Below are 20,065 nucleotides of genomic sequence, written 5' to 3' on the forward strand. Positions count from 1 at the left end.
GGAGCTGGGCAGTGTGGACGCAATACAGTGCCGAGGCCTGTCGCACAGTATAAATTTAAATACTGTTCCTTCGAATGACAAGCCTACAGTGGAATTAACTCAAGATCCCTGTCAGCTAACCTCAGATGAGTTTAAAAAGTCGGACCCCAGAGTCAATGGTAAACACTATTAGGGCAACGTCAAGTTCCAGCCCTAAAACTGGCACCATTAGCGGACTCCCACACTGACATATCTTGTGTGTGATCATTTAGATCGGTGCATTTAGCAAGAGGGCAAAGGATTGTGGGAGTTATTAAAGCTGAGCTTTGTAGAGGAGTTTTGTGAAAAATCTGATTAGGCAAATCAGCACCAGATGGTAATCTGTGCCCTTAAGTACTCAGCTCATAATTGGCAGAAGTAAATGAATGCTTATGGTCTATTTGCTGATTCCAACTGGGCAGGTCGGCTTGGTGAGCAAATTCTCCTGAGCGCTCACTCACTGGGAAAGGGGCATGAGATGCTTGTCCTTGCTGGGAACTAGAAGTGCCAGGGACATCCTTCTTAGAAATCCGTGGGATGCAGCGCACCTTCCTTTAAATCCTCCACAGTATCAAAGGTACTGTTGCCAGTAATAACTGCTGCCCTGGCTTGCCTCACAAGGAAAAAGACTTGAGTTTGACCCACATAAAAGGCCAGACATGACGGTGTACACCTGGAACCCCAATGCTGGGGAGGCCGAGATGAGATAATCTCTGGGGACTGTTGGCCAGACAACCTAGCTGAATTGGTGAGCTCCAATTGGTAGAGATCACGGAAGACACCCAGAGTCAACCTCTGGCCTCCACATGAGCATGCATACATGTGCAAGAATGCATGCACGCAGACACACACCCATGCACACAGAAAACCCACCTCCAGTTTCACAGCCAGCTGCTTCGCCTCTAAGCCTAACCGAGGTTTGCTGTGCATTCGAATGTACCCCACCGTGGTACTCAGGGGTGCTGGGTTGGCTTCACAGTTGAGTACGCATAGCTAGCACATTGCTGTCCCACAGACACAGTATTTAGTGGGAGGGGTGCTGCCACCAGACAGCAGGCCTCCTCGTTTACATAAACAATCCCAGGATCCCACGGGCTCGGATGTAGCAGGACTCTCTGAGAATCCTCAATGGAAGGGTAGGCAGGTGATGCTCCTCGCTTGTGTCTCATGATCCAGGACATATGCTGTAGAGAGAATATCTTGTGTATTGTACGGATGCATTGCCTGTCAATTAAAAAACATATGGCCTATAGGAAAGCGCAGAATGGAAGGATGGGCATCTGGCAGGCAGAAAGGATTCTGGGATAGAGCCAGGCATGGGCGATGTGAGGAAGACAGATGCATGGTACCTGAGCAGAGGTAACCAGCCATGTGGCGGAATGTAGATTAGTATAAATGGGTTATTTTAAGTTGTGAGGTTGTCAGAGAAGAGCCTAGCTACATGAACTAGGCATTCGCAAATAGATTTTGAGTCTCACGAGTCATTCATTACTCAGGGAGCTTGGGGCCAGGAGAACAAACAGGCACCCTAGTACAGCACGCAGTCTCCTTTCTAAGAGTCACTATGTGGGAGGAGTCACATAGGGATCGTCTTGAGTCCTCAGCCTCCCAGTGACAGTCAGTAACTGGCTGGGTCAGTAACTCTGTGACTGTGTCAACTCTGCAATTAGTGATCGGGTCAGTGACCATGACACTAGGTCAGTGATCTTACACCTGGATAAGTGATCTTGTGTGTGTGTGGGGTGGGGGGGTCAGTGTAGTGATTTAAATAAGCATGGTCCCCATAAGCTCGTATGTTTAGATGACTGGTCATTAGCGAGTGGCACTACTTGGCAGGTACGAGGGATGCTGTGGTGTTGGAATACGTGTAGCCTTATGGAGTAAGCGTGCCACTGAGGGTGGGCTTGGGGGTTTCAAATATACAAGTCAGGCCCAGTGTCTCTCGCTCTTCCTGCTGTCTGCGGATCGGGATGCAGAACTCTCAGCGACCCCTCCAGTACCGTGTCTGCCTGCACGCTGCCATGCTTCCCGCCATGATGACAATGGACTAAACCTCCGAAACTGTAATCTGGCTCCAATCAAATGCTTTCTTTTATAAGAGTGGCTGTGGTCATGGTGTCTCCTCACAGCGACAGAGCACCGCCTGAGACAGTCAGTGGCCTGTGTGACTGAGCTTGTAAACTGGGTCCCAAGCTCTACCCTCAAAGTCTGGGTCTTCTTGCCTGTGAAGCAGGGCTGACCATTATCTCTCCGGGAGAGATAATGAAGAGTCGGGGAAAGAACGTTTGTCAGAACACAGCTTTCTGGTGCTCAAGGGAAGCCAAGCCCTTCGTTTTTTACCAAGCCCCCGGGGGCAGCCATTTAATAGGGCACCCATTTACAAACCATCACCAAATCTGCAGACACCCCAGAGAAATATTTCACTCCTTGGTCACCTGAAATCATCCTGTGAAACCATGTATCTTGCCCACGGTTTTTAAAGGTGACATCTATAATTTCTGGTCATAAAATATAAGAGAATGCAAATATCACTTTCGGTGTGTTTTAGCATGCTGGCATATTTTAATAAAAATCAAACTCTCCTGGCACTCCTTCTCTGTGTATTCAGTGGAATCTAAACATTTGATAGGCCACGCCTAAAGATGTCACACCAGCACTGGCCACTCAAGAGCACGCAGGTCAGTTCCCACACTGCATGGGGGTTTTACATCAGCGCCCGATTACCTTCTGGAACGCCTATTTCCATCCTTCTCTTTCCACACCCTCATCCTAATTTGTTGTATTTTCTGACTCAAAAGTCACAGCCACTGAAGCAGTATATGTGTTAATTTAAACTTCACCTGGGGACCTTATGGTTTTAGAAAGAAAGAAAACCAAAAACCTACCACCACCACCACCAACAACAACAACAACAAAAAAAAACCAAACAAACAAAGCAAACAAACAAAACAAAAGCAAACCTCCTGTCTCACGCCAAGTTACTGTTTTGCTAATCACTAAGTTTTATATAGAAAAGTGCATCCCGGGGGCTGGAGAACTAGCTCAGCAGTAAAGAGCATGTAGTATTCTTCTCACCATTAGTTTATGCATTTATGTGTATGTTCTTCTCACTAGTATGTTCATGTGTGTGCTTGTGCTTGTGGAAGTCAGAAGTCAACCTCAGGCCTTGTTTATCAGGAGACATACCTAGCTTGGTTTTTTTTTGTTTTTTGTTTTGTTTTTTTTTTTTGTTTTTTTTAAGCAAGGTCTCTCACTGGTCTAGAGCACAGCAGTTCAGCTGGACTGGCAGGCCAGAGAGCAATAGGGGTTCTCCTGTCTGCACCCCCTTAGCACTGGCACCACGCACACATGCCATCATACAGCTTTGTAGGTGGATGCTGGGGACCTGAACTCATGCCCTCAAGCTTGCCTGACAAGCATTTTATCAACTGAGACAAGTTCCCTGACCCTAACGTCAATGAAACGTCAGGTGGATTTGTACCTTCTTTTCCTTGGAGGTGTGGTGGTGGTGTGGGCAAGTGCCATTTTGAATTTAGGGCATCACGCATGCTAGGCAAGTGCTCTACCACTGCGCTATGGCCCTAACACTCAGGGTCCTTTGTTGATATTGACGTGTTGGTAAGTATCATCGCCCACCCTCTTATTTTAGTGTCATTCACCACTCCGTTCATCAATCCACTCACCTCACTCTCCATTGACCAACTATCCATCCATCCACCCATCTACCCACCCACTCACCCACCATTTTTCCATCTATGCATCCATCCAACTATCCCCTCATCTACCCATTTATCTATCCACCCACCTTCCCACCCACCCACTCACCAGCCACCCACCTTCCCACCCACTCATCATCGAGCCTCCTGCCTACCCACCCACTCACCAGCCACCCACCTTCCCACCCACTCACCATCCAGCCGCCTGCCTACCCACCTACTCACCATCCAGCCACCTGCCCACCCACCCACTCACCATCCAGCCACCTGCCCACCCACCCACTCACCATCCAGCCACCTGCCCACCCACCCACTCACCATCCACCCACCTTCCCACCCACCCACTCACCATCCACCCACCTTCCCACCCTCTCACCATCCAGCCACCTATCCACCCACTCACTATCCAGCCACCTTCCCCACCCACTCACTATCCAGCCGCCTGCCTACCCACCCACTCACCATCCAGCCACCTGCCCACCCACCCACTCACCATCCAGCCACCTGCCCACCCACCCACTCACCATCCAGCCACCTGCCCACCCACCCACTCACCATCTACCCACCCACTCACCATCCAGCCACCTGCCTATCCACCACTCGCCGCCTAGCCGCCTATGCTATGTGGGGCCTCAGAAGCAAAATATTTATGTTGTCAATTTTAATTTACATTTTAGCTGAAAACATAAGTAGAGTACTGTGTGCTGACAGGACTGATCGTGCAGACTGTAGCCTTTCATTGGGTGATCCGAAGTCCAACTTTGTATGCATGCTATCCCAAGGGACGACATGATGGTTCTCATTTGCAAGCAAGTGGGCAGGATGTCCTCACAGGCTGGCATGCTTCTGGGACTTTGGAATGGGCTACAGTTTAACCTTTGCTGGGGAGAAGGAGGTTTGCAGACGTGTGTATTTTGTTATAACTGGATGAATTCTCACAGCATGGATAAGTGGATATAAAAGCATTCCTGGAAGAAACCACAGCTTTGAGTTACTTGGGACACAAGCGCCAGTGAAGGAGGCCACGAGGCCATGCTGAACTTGGAGGCCATGTTAACAGGAAATGGGATTCTCCAAAACCATGTGCCATAATGATTTGGCCAAACAATTACATAGTATCAAGAGCAAGCAAAGCAAAGGCTTCCATTCACAAAATGTGCACTGGGCTCATCAATGAGACATCAAGACAGAATGAAGCTGTCCTGAGGGAGACGCCAAGAGAACACCGTGGTGCAGAAGAAAGCTTTGGGATCAGCAAGATGCTTGAGATGCTTCTGTGTCTTTCATGTCAGTGAGTGTTGCAGCTAATGATTAATGAAGTATTCCTACACTAGGGGCAGATGCTCAGGGCTTCCTTCTTTCCTCGGATGGTCCTATGTAGCCCAGGCAGGCCTTGAACTCATTATGTAACTGAGGATGACTTTGAGATTCTGATCCTTTCTGCCTCTACCTCCTATGCAGTGGGATCACAGACACTTTACTACCAGGCTCAGCCTATGTGGTACTGGGGATTGAACCTAGGGCTTGGTGTATGCAAGGTCATCACTGTACCAACTGAGTTGCATCCCCAGCCCTCAGAGATGCAGCTCCTCCTCCTTTCTTTTGCTTCTTCTTCCTCTTTCTCCTCCTCCTCATCTCCTCCTCCATCCTCTTCTTCAGGCTTTACTTTCTTTTCAAATACATGTATGTTTCTGTGTCTGCATATGAGTCTGTACATGTGAGTGCAGGGAGCATATGGAGGACACAGAAGGCACTAGATCCCCTGGGCCCGGAGTTACAGGCAGTTGTGAATTGACAGACATGCTTGGCCAAACAGAATGCAGGTCCTCTGTGAGAGGCAGTAAGTGCTCTTAGCTGCCGAGTCACCTCTCTGGTCCCACTGTGGCCTCTTTCCTGATAGAATGCCTATAGAAGAGCTCTGGAGAGCTAAGCTTAGACTGCCCAGCAGTTCTGCCTGCATCACATGCCTATAAATCTGCAGCTGGATTCTAAGTGGCTCAGCCAGGACAGAGGACCCAACACCTCCACACTGGCTTGGAGAGACTGTTTTCACGTGCTTTCTAGCACTCTAAGTAGCTGACCCATTTCAGAGTCCATTCAAAGGCTTACGCCTGCTCCCTTTCGTCCTTTTAATATTAAAAGCCTGAGGAAAATAAGATAGGGTTTCATCCGGGCACACAAAAAGTGTTTTACAGGACGGTCTTCTCCGATGACCATGCAAAGACATTATTCTCAGGGACGCACTTTCAACTAGTACCCATCTAAGAGGACTGCAGTGAAATTAGCATGACAGAGGACAAAAGAATGTTAAGTGGGCTTCGGAATTAAAAGCCGGGTTTGTCGGCCCTGAAGGAGGATCAGCTAAAATGATAGCCTATCTGGAAATGTTGTTTGAAGAGCAGACATTAAAATGAAAGAGGTGAAGAAAGCAGGAAGGAGAGAAGCAGTCATTTCTGCTTTAATCTAAGCTTCATCCCTCACGGAGAATCTCATTACATCGGACATTTTGAATATTGGGTCAGAAGTGATGATGTGTCTGAACTACGTCCGACGGCTTTTAAACAATGATTGATTGATCGCTGCGCAGGCCCCATCCAATCTGATCTCCTAACTGCGGGCTTTTTTTTTTTTTTAAAGAAGAAACTCCATTCACATATTAATTCAGCCTGGAAGAGCCAACGCACAGAAGTTACGTCGATGTAAACTTTTCAAAATGAAAGGGCAAAGCGGGTTGACGGGTTTATAAAGCTCGCCTGGGCCTGACCTCAGAATAGAAATGTCTGCTTCCAGGCAAATCCAGCTCTTTTTTTTTTTTTTTTTTTTTTAGGTGTGCACCTGAGCTGTGGGAGTGAGCTGGCTATGAAAAGAGTCCTGTGGAATGCTTCCCTGTGCCACCTATGTCCTTAACAGCTGGTGGCATGGGTCACATCAGAACGTCAAAGCAAGCCTGCCCCAGAGAGGCAGCAAGGTTGCTCCGGGATGCTGGATGGAGTGGTCAGCCTCTCTTCTTACCTACACGGTCTGTGTCACACACATGGGGAGAAATGTTCAGACCGAATAACACCATCCACTAAACAGGCGTGGCACAGCATGTGGCCCCATTAGGAGACCATGTTTCAGCTCCAACACTGCATGCATTTCCAAAGTTGATTTTTATCCATACACTCATTGCACTTTGCCTCCCGTGAGGTTCAAGTGCATCCAAAATACTCAGCCTCTGGAGTTCAGGAGTGGGCTCAGTTGGTAAGGCACTTGCCTTCCGAACATGAAGATCTGGGTTCAAATCCCCAGAGCTCACATAAAAAGCCAGGCATAGGTCAAGTATCTGGAACCCAGTGCTGCAGGTGGGGTGAGTGAGCAGATTTGTAGAACTTGCTGGCGAGCACAGGCAGCCAATCGGCGATTCCAGTTCAATTTAGAACCCTGCCTCTACATATAAAGATGGAGAGCAATTGAGGAAGACATCCACCTCTGGTCTCCATGTCTACACACATGAATGTTTCTGTCTGTCTGTCTGTCTGTCTGTCTGTCTCTCTCTCTCTCACACACACATACACATATATACATTCTAGAATCTTCTCTTGCTAGCAGGTGATAGCACACCACTCATTTAAATGCACAAGGTTAGCCCTGCCCCTCCCTCTAGTCCTACACTATAGTGAAGAAGAGATGAGAACAGTGAGAATTTATTTTTTTAAGCTAATTGTAGTACAAACCATCCAAAATTTAGTTGCCAGTAATAGATGGACTAAGCTGGTCACAGTCACTACACCAAAGTTTCTTATTTATTCTCGACACACACACACACACACACACACACACACACACACACACACACACACACACACACACACACACACGGGGTAGTGGTGGGTGGGATCTATATTTCCTAAATGCCAATTGGCTGAAATATCTATTGGTTATTCTGGAACACTGGCTGGCTGTTGGTTTGTTTGTTTGTTTTAATTGTCAACCTTCACATGTGCTGTTTTTTTATAAAAGCCCACCTCAGAATCATAAAAAACAGAGCCATGAGACTGTAGATGCGCACACCTTTGCCACGGTGCTGGGAGGGGCCTGGCGGAGATGAAGGCGTTTTGTAGAGACAGAAAGGCACTGACCAGCTGGGGAGCTGGTCTCCAGAAGGGGAGCTTGCACAGTTCTTGTCAGACCACCTCACCGGATGAGACTGAAACGCAGCCAATGATGGGTCAACAGTGGGTGGGACCACACCTTGACTAGGACTGCTTAGATGTACGTATCCTTGGCCCCTCTATTACCTCAATTTTTAATCTCATCTCAGAACCCTCCCCCAACGGTGGACTTGGGGAGATGGGGATGGCTTTGTCCCTCTTCCCAATGCGGCCATATTGGACAGACAAATACCCTCCTTCTGCTTTCGACAAGTAATTAGATTCTTTTCATTGGCCCGGAGCACAGGCTCTGACCCCCAAGTTCAACAAGAATGTAAATGGCTCCTGAAAACACTATAAGGAGTCCAGGGAGGTGACGGCTCTCCCAGGCTTCAAGGCATTGCGGGATGCTACACGTCCATCCCAACTGTAGCCCCTACCCACACGGCACCATGGGATGCCCGGGCAGCCACTTCTAAACACACATCCTAGAAGATTTAGCAAGACTTCTGATCTTTAGGGGTTTTCCAAATAGAACTTCTACTGGGAAAAAGGCATAATTGGTTCCATTTAACATTTAGCTAAGTCTGATATGTCAGGGGAAGGTTCGCCTAAGAATTAAAATAAGACTGGCTCTACCACCTCCTCCCCTTCCCACACCACATCTGGTTTTGATACGAAAGTGAAGACTGTATAAGGGAACAGAAAGCAGAGCTTTTGCCTGACACAATGTATGTCTTTAGCAGAAGCCTCATTATAGCTCAACTCTACGTGTTTTGCCTGATGCCGATGAAGAGATAATATTTTTTTTACAAGGGAACGAAATGTGAGTTGGTTAATTATAATATTTATGAATAGTTTCTTATGTACTTTTTGGTTGGTGTAGAGCTGAAATTATTGCAGAGACTTTTACATATTTCAATTAGCTACCGCCGCGGTCTTGCATTCAGGAGGAACTTGGGGAACACACCAGACTAGTTCTACTCTTTACCTCAAGTCGGACTAGCCTATAGGATGCCAGTGTGCCAACCAACCATCTTGCAACTCTGGGATGGACATACTGTGTGAACCAGAAATTCTTAAGGAATCGATTTCCCCCTTCTTCTATCAGGCCAAGTTGATTTCCTCATTCCTGAACCACTGCCTTTGACCATCATGATCCTGTTTATATCACAGTCAAGTGCTAAATCAGATTTGCTGAACAGAATGAATGCCTCTAGTTATAAAACTAGGCGATCAGTAGCAATAACCACGAGCTCCTGGGTAATACACTCTCTGACCCTTGTTATCGCTGCTGAGAAAACCGTCTTGGTCAGTCATGTAGTGTCACACATGGGACGTCATGACTCTCCATCCTTAAAAAGGGCCTGGCTAATCAATCCTCTGTTGGCCTGGTGTGTGATCTGGAGCAGAGGACTCCGTTCCTCAGAATTAAAGAGGCTCTACCGGCTGGAGGAATGGCTTAGTTATTAAAGTGCTGGCTGGGCAAGCACAAGTACCCAAAGTCTATCCCTCCAGAGCCCGCACATAAAGGCTGGGCACCTAAGCAAGATCTCTGATACACAGCGCTGGGTGTCGGGTAAGTGGTAACAGGCAGATTCCCGGGGATCACCAGCCACCACCCCAGTCTATCTGGATCAATGAGAGAGGAAGGGGGCTAGAGAGCTGGCTCGCAGGGGAGAGCATTTTCTGCACAACCAGGAGAATCTGAGTTCCAAATTCTAGGACCCGTGTAGAAAGCTGGATGCTGACCAGGCTCAATGGCACGCACGCACGCACACACGCTTTTAATCCCAGCACTTGGGAGGCAGAGGCAGGTAGATGTCTGTGAGTTTGTTGGTTGTCATTCTTGCCTAAGTAGGGAGTTCTAGGTCAGACAGGGCTACGTAGAGACTCTGTCTCAAAACAATAACGATAACAAAAACCGGGCATTTAAAGTGTGTCTGCAGCCGCCTCATTGAGGAGGGCGGAGACAGGAGGATTGCTGGAACTTGCTGGCTGCCAGACTAGCTTCAGGTTCAATAGAATATAGTTGAGTGTGATATAACTGGACACTGACATCCTGCTCTGTCCACTACACTCGTGTGTGTGGGGGACCATGCACATACCCCCCAACATGTGTATGTACTGCACACACATGCATGCATTCGTGTATACCCGCACACAAGGTGGGGAGCCACTGAAGAATACATCAGAGCCCTTGTCCTGAGATGCAGGGCAAAGAGAACAGTTCAGCCCACGCATTTCAGAAAGCACAAACAGAAAACCACCTCTCCCAAGCCTCTGGGTGTACTCAGGAAGATGAGACCCACAGATACAATACTCCCGAATGCCAGGATAACACTCTCAGAGTCACCTTCCAGGACTAGCCTCCATTGGCATTTTCTCAAGAGTGCTTCTTCATACCATGAAAGGAGACACTGGCAACGTACGAGGCCACACCTCTGCTGTGTATGCTGGGACCTGGCTTAGGTCACCGTTCAAATTTTCCAACCTTTCACATTTAAAGTTTTTCCTTCAAACTAAATTTTCCTTAAATAATTGAGTCTATCACCGCAAAGGGTGTGCATTTAGCTGGGTCAAATGAGAAAGGAGCAACAGATTATGCTTTAGACGCCGCCTTTAAAAGAAAAAGACGGAGGCAACATCTGTATCAGCTGTCTGGGTTAGGTGAGTGCTCACTTGGTAGTCTAGGCATGCCTCGGATTTGTAATCCTCCTGCCTCAGCCTCCTGAAGGTGGGGGATGACCTTAACCTTGGCCACTAGACCTACCTTTTAAAATACTGCTAATCTAAAAAAAAATTCATGGTATGGTGTGTGTGTGTGTGTGTGTGTGTGTGTGTGTGTGTGTGTGTACTCTCCTTCTACCACACAAGCCTGGTGACTGGCCTTAGGAAATTAGCTCATCAGCCTTGGCTTTAAGCTCCTTTACCCTCTGAGCCATCTTGCTGGCCCCAAATATTGCTAATTTAAACCCAACTGTATATGTACATTTTCTTTTCCTCAAGGGTGTTGTTCTGAGGTCTATAGAACATAACCTGCATTTTACTGGCAGGTAGGTCCATTCACAGGTACAGTCTGAAGAAGCCACTCACACCATACTATTAATAATGGGCAAAAAGAACATAAACAATTTTTTTTAAGTCAGCAAAACAAATAAGATCTTGGGTTAAAAATATAAAATTCATAGTGTCTGCAAATCATTCAAGGGAATCAATGGCTCTGAAACCCTTCAAACCATCGACAACGGATCAATATTACGTTCTAAACCACACGAGAGAGAGAGAGAGAGAGAGAGAGAGAGAGAGAGAGAGAGAGAGAGAGAGAGAGAGAGAGAGAGAGAGAAGCGCTGTATGGTGTCCCGCCACACAGTGGTTATCAATTACAGCACGTCCCGGGTTCTCTCAGGACTAACTCACGTGCTATACTCAGGTGGACGAACGGGCTCGTCTTGTTCTCTCCGTTCCTCTCATTCACGGCCTGCACGTAGTAAGCCCCCGCATCACTTGCTGTGGTAGCAAGGATCACCAGCTGATTCTCCAACGTGATGGCTCTGTTTCCGAGACAAGACACAACGTCAAGGCCACTTAGGGGAGATGTAACAATGGGTAATAAAGACCCAAACATGGGCTGGGGGGGATGGTTCACTTGCTAATGTACTCGTGTTGAAAGCATGAAGACCCAAGTTCAATCCCCAGACCCCACGCGAAAAAGCTGGCTGTGTTTGTAATCCCAGCATGGAGAAGGCAGAGATGATCAGACCCTCGGGGCTCCATGGCCAGCCAGCCGTGGTGGCATGATTGAGAATGCTCTGCATAGGATCATATGTTCGGATGCGAAGGCCTTAGCTAGTGGAATTGTTTGAGAAGGAATAGGAGGGGTGGCCTTATTGTTAGTGGGGGTGGGCTTTGAGGTTTTCAAATCCCATGGCATTCCCAGTAATGCCCCCCCTCTTTGTGGTTGCTGTCTCAACATGTAAACTCTCTCAGCTCCTGTTCCAGCTCCATGCCTGCCCTTCACTGACTGCCCCAACCCCTTGCCATGACATGATGGTCATGGACTCAATGTCTAAAACTGTAAGCAAGCCTTTCAGTTAAACTTGTTCTTTTATAAGCTGCCTTTGCCATAGTGTTCTGTCACAATTAAAAAAACAAAACAAAACAAAAACAAAAAAACGAACAGACACCAGCCTGCCCTACTTGGTGAACGCCATGCCAGTGAGAGCTCTTGTTTCCAAATACAACAAGATGGAGTGGAGCCTGAGGAATGAGGGCTGAAAGCTGGCCTCTGGCCTTCACAGGAATGTGCACACATCTGCACACTATACCCACCAGAGCCCCCTCCCCCCCAAAAAAATAAAATTAAAAAGAAGGAGCAAATAGACAAAAGCAATACACAGGCCAGCTTGTGGCTGTGCCTCCTCTGGTCGGGTAGCACCCTGCCATCTCAGGTGCTCTACGTCTGAAGTAACTCTTCACTGTAAGGAAGTTAACATACACCCCAGAGACTAAAACAGGTGCCTGCGCGCAGATCCAAGATACTGCCCGTTAGGAGTTCCGGGGGAACCTCCTCCTGCTATCCGACCATGCTGTGGTCACAGCCTTCCCAGCAGAGAGCTAGACCACCAATTGATCTGTGGGGAGTGACTCTGTTGTGTCCTCTGCCACCTCGGAAACCTCACTGGAGCTTCACCCAAAAGGAGAGGAGCCACCGGCCATAGTGCCAACTGCGTCCATTTAAATTCTCCCATCGTTACTAGCTATAGAGGGCACATTCTTCGTGTGTGTGTGCGTGTGTGCATGTGCGCATGCGTGCACATGCATGTGTGTCTGTGTGTGCCCGTGCATGAGCGTGTGCGCATGCGTGTGTCCGTGTGTCTGTGTGTGTGTATGTGTGTGTGTGTGTGTGTGTGTGTGTGTGTGTGTGTGTGTTCCTCTCCCGGCCAGGAGGCACTCCCTGCCTGCTAAGGTCACATAGTGACTTGCTGTCAGAGCTGAGACAGGGCCATCCCCACACAGACGTGTACTTCCAGATCACATTTGTCGTGCTTTCTTTCTTTTTGCTGTGATAAAATGTTTTGGCGGAAGCAACTTAAAGGAGAAAGGGCTTGTCCTGGCCCACAGTTCAAAGGCGAGGGCCTACACGGCAGGGAAGTCAAGCCATGGGATGCTGAAACAACTGCTCCCGTCCCACGCCCTACAGTCAGAAAGGAGAGAGGGAGGGGATGTGCTGCTGTTCAGTGCCCCTCTCCACCTACACAGTCCAGGTGCCCAGGCAGGACACCCTGTCACCCACAGCAGGTGGGTCTTTCCACCTCCATTAATGCAATCACGATACTGTGTACCCACAAGCACGCCCAGAAGCCCTTTTCCTAAATAAGTCTAAATTTTGCCAAGTTGACGACAAGCATTAACCATCACAACCTCACATAAAGACTTCTCACTATGACAGTTACCTAAAAAGAAAGAAGCCGATGAAGTTACGCCACCCACAAACCCAGGCCTCTGGCTAGTTTGAAGGGTCAGTGGGGTGGTGGGATTTGTTTAAAAAATTTTAATGCAAATATGGAGCTGGGGAGATGGCCCTGTGCATAAAGTGCCTCTTGTACAAGCATGAGGACTTGAGGTCCTCAGAAGCCATGTAAAAAGCCAGGCATGGTAGTGCTTGCCTGTAATGCCAGTGCTGGGAAAGATACAAGTAGATCCCTGGGGCTCACTGCCCAGCCAGCCTAGCTAAATCAGCAAGTCCAGGTCCCGGGGAGAGACCCTCTCCAAAAAAACACGGACTCCCAAGGTTGACCTCTGCTTCTGCATGTGCACCCCCACATTAATACACACCAATATACATATATTAACAAACACATACGTACGCACGCATGTATTTACACACACTAACAGAGGTATGCACTCATACATGTGTCTACTACACACACACACGCCCAAATGCACAACCACACTAATACACATATGCATGTGTGCATACATATACATGCACACTAACACAAACATATACACATGCGTGTTTCTATACACACTAACACACATATGCATGTACACATGCATCTACACATATACAAATGCACACATACATCTACACAGACACATAAGGACCCATGCATGCATCTACACTCACATACCCACACTCACGCATACACACATGCGTGTGCACACACACACACACACACACACACAGCATGCTCTGTAGCTGACAAGTCAGGCCTACAGAGTGCCACACAGCATGAACACACCCTCTCTCCTTTCCAAGGCCCACAGGCTGAGGGTTCCCTGGAGAAAGGCGCTATGTTCATTCTCTGACCTACAGAGCCCTTCCAGGGCCAGGAAAAGCAATCTCTCTTGAGGAATCAAAGGTAATAATCATCTTTCCTTTCTGCTACCTTTTGGAGGGTTTTTTTCCCAAAAACCTCCTGGTTTTTCTAAGTTGTATGAAATTATCTTAAGGAGTGATTGCTCACTGGGCTCCCACAGGGTGTATTACATTTTAGGTCTCTATGGCTAACTTATTTCATGTCTCATTTAAGAAAATTTCCCTATTAGGAAGTTTTCAATTTTTCGTCCCATAAAAATACTTCAAAAAGAGTTTTACTATAATTATTTATGACTGCTTTATAGGTTCTTTTATAGAAGCATAGAAATTGTTCCATTTTATTTTAGTATATGTTACGCTGGCACCTAAAATTCAATATGAATATTTACTACACATGAAGTTATACATTTAATAGTATAATTTAAAAATTGAATATATAACTTTTGCTTTCACATCTGATTTTTGGCGTACTAATCTTAAGTATGCTATTATTTCTCAGAATTAGTCATTTTTAAATGCCCATTAATTCTCCACATTATTTACCACAGTGTTTCAAGGCTTCTGAAAATTAAAAAGTACATAAAAAATACAAACAGCAAGTTTTATATCTATTAATATTTTTCATTTTAAAGTTCTTTTCTTTTAGTTTTTGATTTCTGTACATATTCAATAGTAAAATTTCAAAAATATGTATTGTTTAAAAAGACTGCCACATAAATGTTGGATATTTGAAGGACATTTGAAAAGAAGAAGTAAGTCTCCAGGAGGCTATTCTTTCTCCCTCTATGAAATATTTCTATGTAGAGGAGTTATACAAAAGAAGCTAATTTATAAAATATATGTACAAACATCTATCTCAGTGCTAGTCCTGATGTCTGCTGTAATGGGTGTGCATGTGTATGCACCCACCCACCCCTGTGTGTGTTTGTGTGTGTGTGTGTGTGTGTGTGTGTGTGTGTGTGTGTGTGTGTGAGAGAGAGAGAGAGAGAGAGAGAGAGAGAGAGAGAGAGAGAGAGAGAGAGAGAGGGGCATTGTACATACGTGTGTGTTGCTACATGTACACGTGAGGGCATGTACATGAGTGTAGAGGGTGTACAGGCACATCTGCACACATGCATCTGAGGCCACATGTTGATGATGTCAGCAGTCTTCCTCTAATGTCATCCACCTTATTTTTGGAGACAGGGTCTCTCGCTGAACCTGGGGCTCACCAGTTCATCTAGACCAGCTGGCTACAGAATCCCCAGGATCTTTCTGCCTGCCTGTGCCCCACGGTGCTGCAGCTACCGGCGTGCACTGCTTAGCTTTTGATGTGGGTTCTGGGGACTGAACTCAGGCCCTTGTGCTCAGCCGCACTGGCTGTGAGCCTTGAATACGAGGGGCTCCTGAATTTCCCAGTGCCATGGTCCTAGGTACTCATAGTGGCACTGTTTTTTTATGGCTGCTGGGACTCATGGGCAGCATGAAGCCAGTGGTTTCGGGTGGCAGGACAGAAAGAATAGAAGGTTCTGACGTTGGTGTGTACGTGTGCAGGCACATGTGTAATTGTAGACGCACATGGATGTGTGTATATGTGCATGCTCATGGAAGCCAGACAACCTTGAGTGGTGTTCCACTGGCACCATTCACACCGATTTATTGAGATAGATTCTTTCATTGGTCTGTAAGTAACTTATTGGGCCAAGATGTCTGGCCAGTGAGGCCGAAGGATCCACCTGCTTCTACCTCACCATCCTGGGCTTGCTTGCTCTTTCTTTCTTATTTTATTTTAATTTGTGCACTTTATATTCCAATTGTAGCCCAGTCTTTCATGTCTCCGGGTCCCCCTCCCCTCATCCCCCTCCCCTAGTCCGCAGAAAGGGGAGCCCTCCTCCCTTAACATCTGACCCCAGTCTATCAAGTCTCATCTGGACTGTCTGTGTCCGCCCCACCAGAGGGAAGTGGGCCCCAGACGATGATCATCCTGAGTGAAGTAACCCAGACTCAGAAAAACACACATGATACATACTCTTTTTTTTTTTTTTTCTTTTAAATGTGGGCTTTAGGCACTGAACTCAGCTTGTCTTCGTGGTAAATGCTTTACAGAACAAGCTCTCTCGCCAGCCCACTGAATCACTCATCCTGCATCCCATTCCATCTGTCCTAGTTAGCTTTAACTGCCGACTTGACATAGCCGAGGGTCATCTGAAAAAGGACTCATGATAGATGAACTTCCCAGATCAGGCTAGTCTGTGGGAAGTGGTTTCTATTGTTGCTAAGTGGTGCAGACTGGCCCAGCCCACTCTGGGCGGCACCACTCCCTGGGCAGGACCCCAGGAAGTTCTGTTCCTCCACGGTTTTCAAGTTCCCATTTCACTGCCTGCCTTGACTTCCCACAAGGACATGCTGTGATCTCTAAGTAGATATGAACCTGTTCCTCTCCTAAGTTGCTTTTGGTCATGGGTAACTGTCATAGCATGAGAGTGCAACTCAGACACCAGAGCTGCACCGTCTGGTTCACAAGGTTAACACATGTCTCTTGACATCAAATGTGCCGGAGTTTGTGTTCCTGTGAATAGAAGCAGATGGCGTGCAGACACAGGCTTACACTAGCCTTATGTGCTCACATCCATCCAGAATGTGCCTATGGAAAAAATCCTAGGAATACCTTTATATGTATGTGGACATACGGTGGAAATGTGCTTGGTCTGTGAGTGGTAAGCGTGCAAGCCATTTCTTTTTGAATCCTGTATTTTTAAATATTTTCCAATCTCTCTCCCTACAACAAACATGCATATCACTTTTGTTATCTGAAGAAGGGCGTTGAAAAGAGGTGCACAGGGCTGCTGTGATTACAGGAGCAGAGTTTAATACTGTGCCCGTAATAGGAATGGCTCGGCTTTATTATAACATAATTCCAAAGAACTCATTTAAAACTTGCATTGACTTTGCAGGAAAATTATAGTGTTCAGCCAGAGAGATTTTCCCTTAACTTTCCTGCAATAAATGTATGTATTTTTTTTTTTTTTAAATTATGTCTTTAGTCTTCCACTACCTCTATTCCACACTTCAAAGATGGAGCTTTAGAATTCTAACTTCTAATCCAGTGAGTCGGTAATAAAAATAGTAAGGGGAAAAAAATTCTCAGGCCGACGTCGGCAAATAGAGGTGGTGCTGAGAAAACTACAATGCGGGGCTCATAAAGAGCAAGTCAGGGGGTCACTCAGGTATGACCTCATCTGCAGAAAGTGTCTTCAGAAGCCAGAGGCCGATCTGTTGTCCTGGACAGGCGGGGCTCATTGACAGAAACCACACCACGCGTCTGGAAAGGATGCCAATTTCCAACGGGCACTTCCTAAGTGCCTCTGGTTACTCATCGCCTGACCGTAGCCTGCTGGGGAGGAGCCAGACGGAACAACTCTTTGGTACAGAGGAGATGAAACTCAAAGCATGAAGGGGCTACCTAGGGTCTCTGACCTGGAACGTTGATCAAGATATTGTTTGCTCAAGGGGTTGAGTGTGTAGCTCGGTCTGCAGAGCGCCTACCTAGCATCCATGGTCCTGGGTTTGGTCTCCAGCACCTTATAAATCATGGTTGGTGACCCATGCCTGTAACCCTAGAACTCCAGAGCCTGACAGGAGGATCAGATGTTCAAGATCGGCCTTGGCCACATAGTGATCTGAGGTCAGCCTGGCTACATGAGACCCTGTCTCAACACAACACAACAACAACAACAACAACAACAACAACAACAACAACAACAACAAAAGTGATGGAGAAAAAAGACACTAGAGGCGGATTATCAGATACCCAGGAAAGCCTCCGTATGTTTCCTGGTTGGGCTTCTTTGCTGCACTTGTCACAGTCCCTATGTCACAACACACCATCTTCTCTCATGGATAAAAGGTTGGTGTAGAAATTCTCAAGGCTCTGGATGAGTGGTTGGTTAAAATAGCCCACAGGGCACCTTGCAGGTGCCTGAAGACCGGGAAGAAAAAGCAAGGGTGATAAATTACCCCAACTCACCATGTGGTGAATGAATAACCATTTGGCTTCCCAGACCTGGGTCTGAGTGGGAGGGAAATTAAGCTGAACTGAGGGCATGCAGTTTTCACTGCACCAAGCCTGGACTGGCAACAGGACCCACTCTACCCACTTTCCTTGGGGAAGCTGGTGTGGACCAGTGTCAGAACTTCTTGGGATGTGGCAAAGTGGTTTTCAGAATCTGCAAGAGAGCCTTTTGTTTTCCATGAAAGGGAAAATCACCTTAAATTATCAATAAATATTATTATTGATTGATTGTGTGCATGCGTGTGCATGAGTGAGTGAGTGTGTGTGCGTGCATGAAGGAAGCCAGATTCCAACCCATGGTGTCACTTTCAGGAGCTGTCCCCTTGTGTGTTTGAGATAGGGTCTCTGATTTCTCCAGATCTTGTCAGTTTCTCTACACTGACTGGTCACCAAACCGCAGGGATCAGCCGCTGTTAACCTCTCCAGCGGTGGTGGTAATGCTGTTGAGTGCCCAGCTTCTTTGCCTTGTGTTTCCTTGGGATCGAATTTCACATGACAAGCACGTCACTGAACGATCTGTCTCTCCAGCTCACCGGTGAGCATTCTAGTCCCAGACATTTTCAACAGAGGCTAGGATGCTAGGGTAAGCACTGCTTTGGACTTCGTGATGAAAATGTGGCAGCGTCCAGTAAAATAAGAAGCTTGGCTATGAGCTGTCATAGCACAATAGAGCATAGACGCTGAAGCAGCATTTGATTACTTTCAATTAATACTCAAAGAAACAGTGCAGGAAAATGTGAAAAAAATGTTGTTCTTAAACCTTAAAAAAAAAAAAAAAGGAAAAATTTGAAACAGGCTCCATTTTAACTAAATGACCATTTAATGGGCTGGCTCCAAGGCCCAGTGTTTGGAGTGTGATTTGGTTCCTGAGTTCCACTGTGTAATAGCAAGTTCAAGGCAGCCAGCTTTGGAGCGATGAACTTGCGTTGGTTGTGTAATTACAAGAACTAAAATTGCTTCCAAGTAGTTTTGGGGATCTTGAGGCGGTGGACCCTGGCTAAATGCTGTGGCACTAGTGTGACATGTTTTTTTCAGTCGAGAGGTAAATACTTGCTGCCAGTCACTGAACCTGAGTGAAGAAAGATCATAATAAAAATATATTTATTTTTATTGGGATTTGCTTAAGATTATGGGTTTGACTATTTATGTGCATGTATGCATGTGTACCTGCTACCCATGGAAGGCAGAAGAGGGCAAAGGATTGCCTGGAATTCGAGTTAGAGATAGTTGTGAGCTGCCATGTGGGTGCTAGGAACCAAACCTATGCAAAATCAGCAAGTATTTTTAACCACTGAGTCATCTTGCTAGGCCCAGGAAGTACATTGTATGTAAAACACAAGTGCAGGACCAGGGATATGGCTCAGTGGTAGAGCACCTGCCTAGAATCCCCCAGTGAGAGGCTGGGAATGTTACTCAGTGGTAGAGCACCTGCCTAGAATCCCCCAGTGAGTGGCTAGAGGTATAACTCAAGGGTAAAGCACTTACTATGCACAAAACCTGAGCTCCCAGCCCCAGTGTAGCGTTGCTAGCAATGCTAGCAATGAGAAGAAAGGCACCAGTGAGTCTAAGGGCTGTGGTTCTTTATGAAGGACATACTGCTCCCAGGAAGGCAGGACACTGGTGATAAGGAACACCACTTGCTTTGTTATGGCACGGGGACAATAGCAGTCATATCAGGAAGCCCAACCACAATCCCCAGTAAGTGGCCTGCACCTTGCTCAGCGTTGCCATGTATCCAAGCAGGAGTCCTTTCTTATGGCAGGCACAGTTCATTTCATAATAGCAGGAATACAGGAAGGATACAATCACACTTCCATGGATT

General features: G+C 46.9%; 1 protein-coding gene across 1 annotated transcript in view; it reads right to left on the reverse strand.

Annotated features, from left to right (window-relative positions):
• Positions 1 to 20,065, reverse strand: part of Sdk1 (sidekick cell adhesion molecule 1) — a 952,579-nt gene that overhangs the window by 400,019 nt on the left and 532,495 nt on the right. The window contains exon 5 of the mRNA XM_051161155.1: positions 11,288 to 11,421. Within this exon, the coding sequence (XP_051017112.1) occupies positions 11,288 to 11,421 (134 nt within the window). The remainder of the gene's footprint in view (positions 1 to 11,287; positions 11,422 to 20,065) is intronic.

The sequence above is a fragment of the Acomys russatus genome, chromosome 19, assembly GCF_903995435.1.
Source record: "Acomys russatus chromosome 19, mAcoRus1.1, whole genome shotgun sequence".
In the NCBI taxonomy this organism is placed as follows: Eukaryota; Metazoa; Chordata; class Mammalia; order Rodentia; family Muridae; genus Acomys; species Acomys russatus.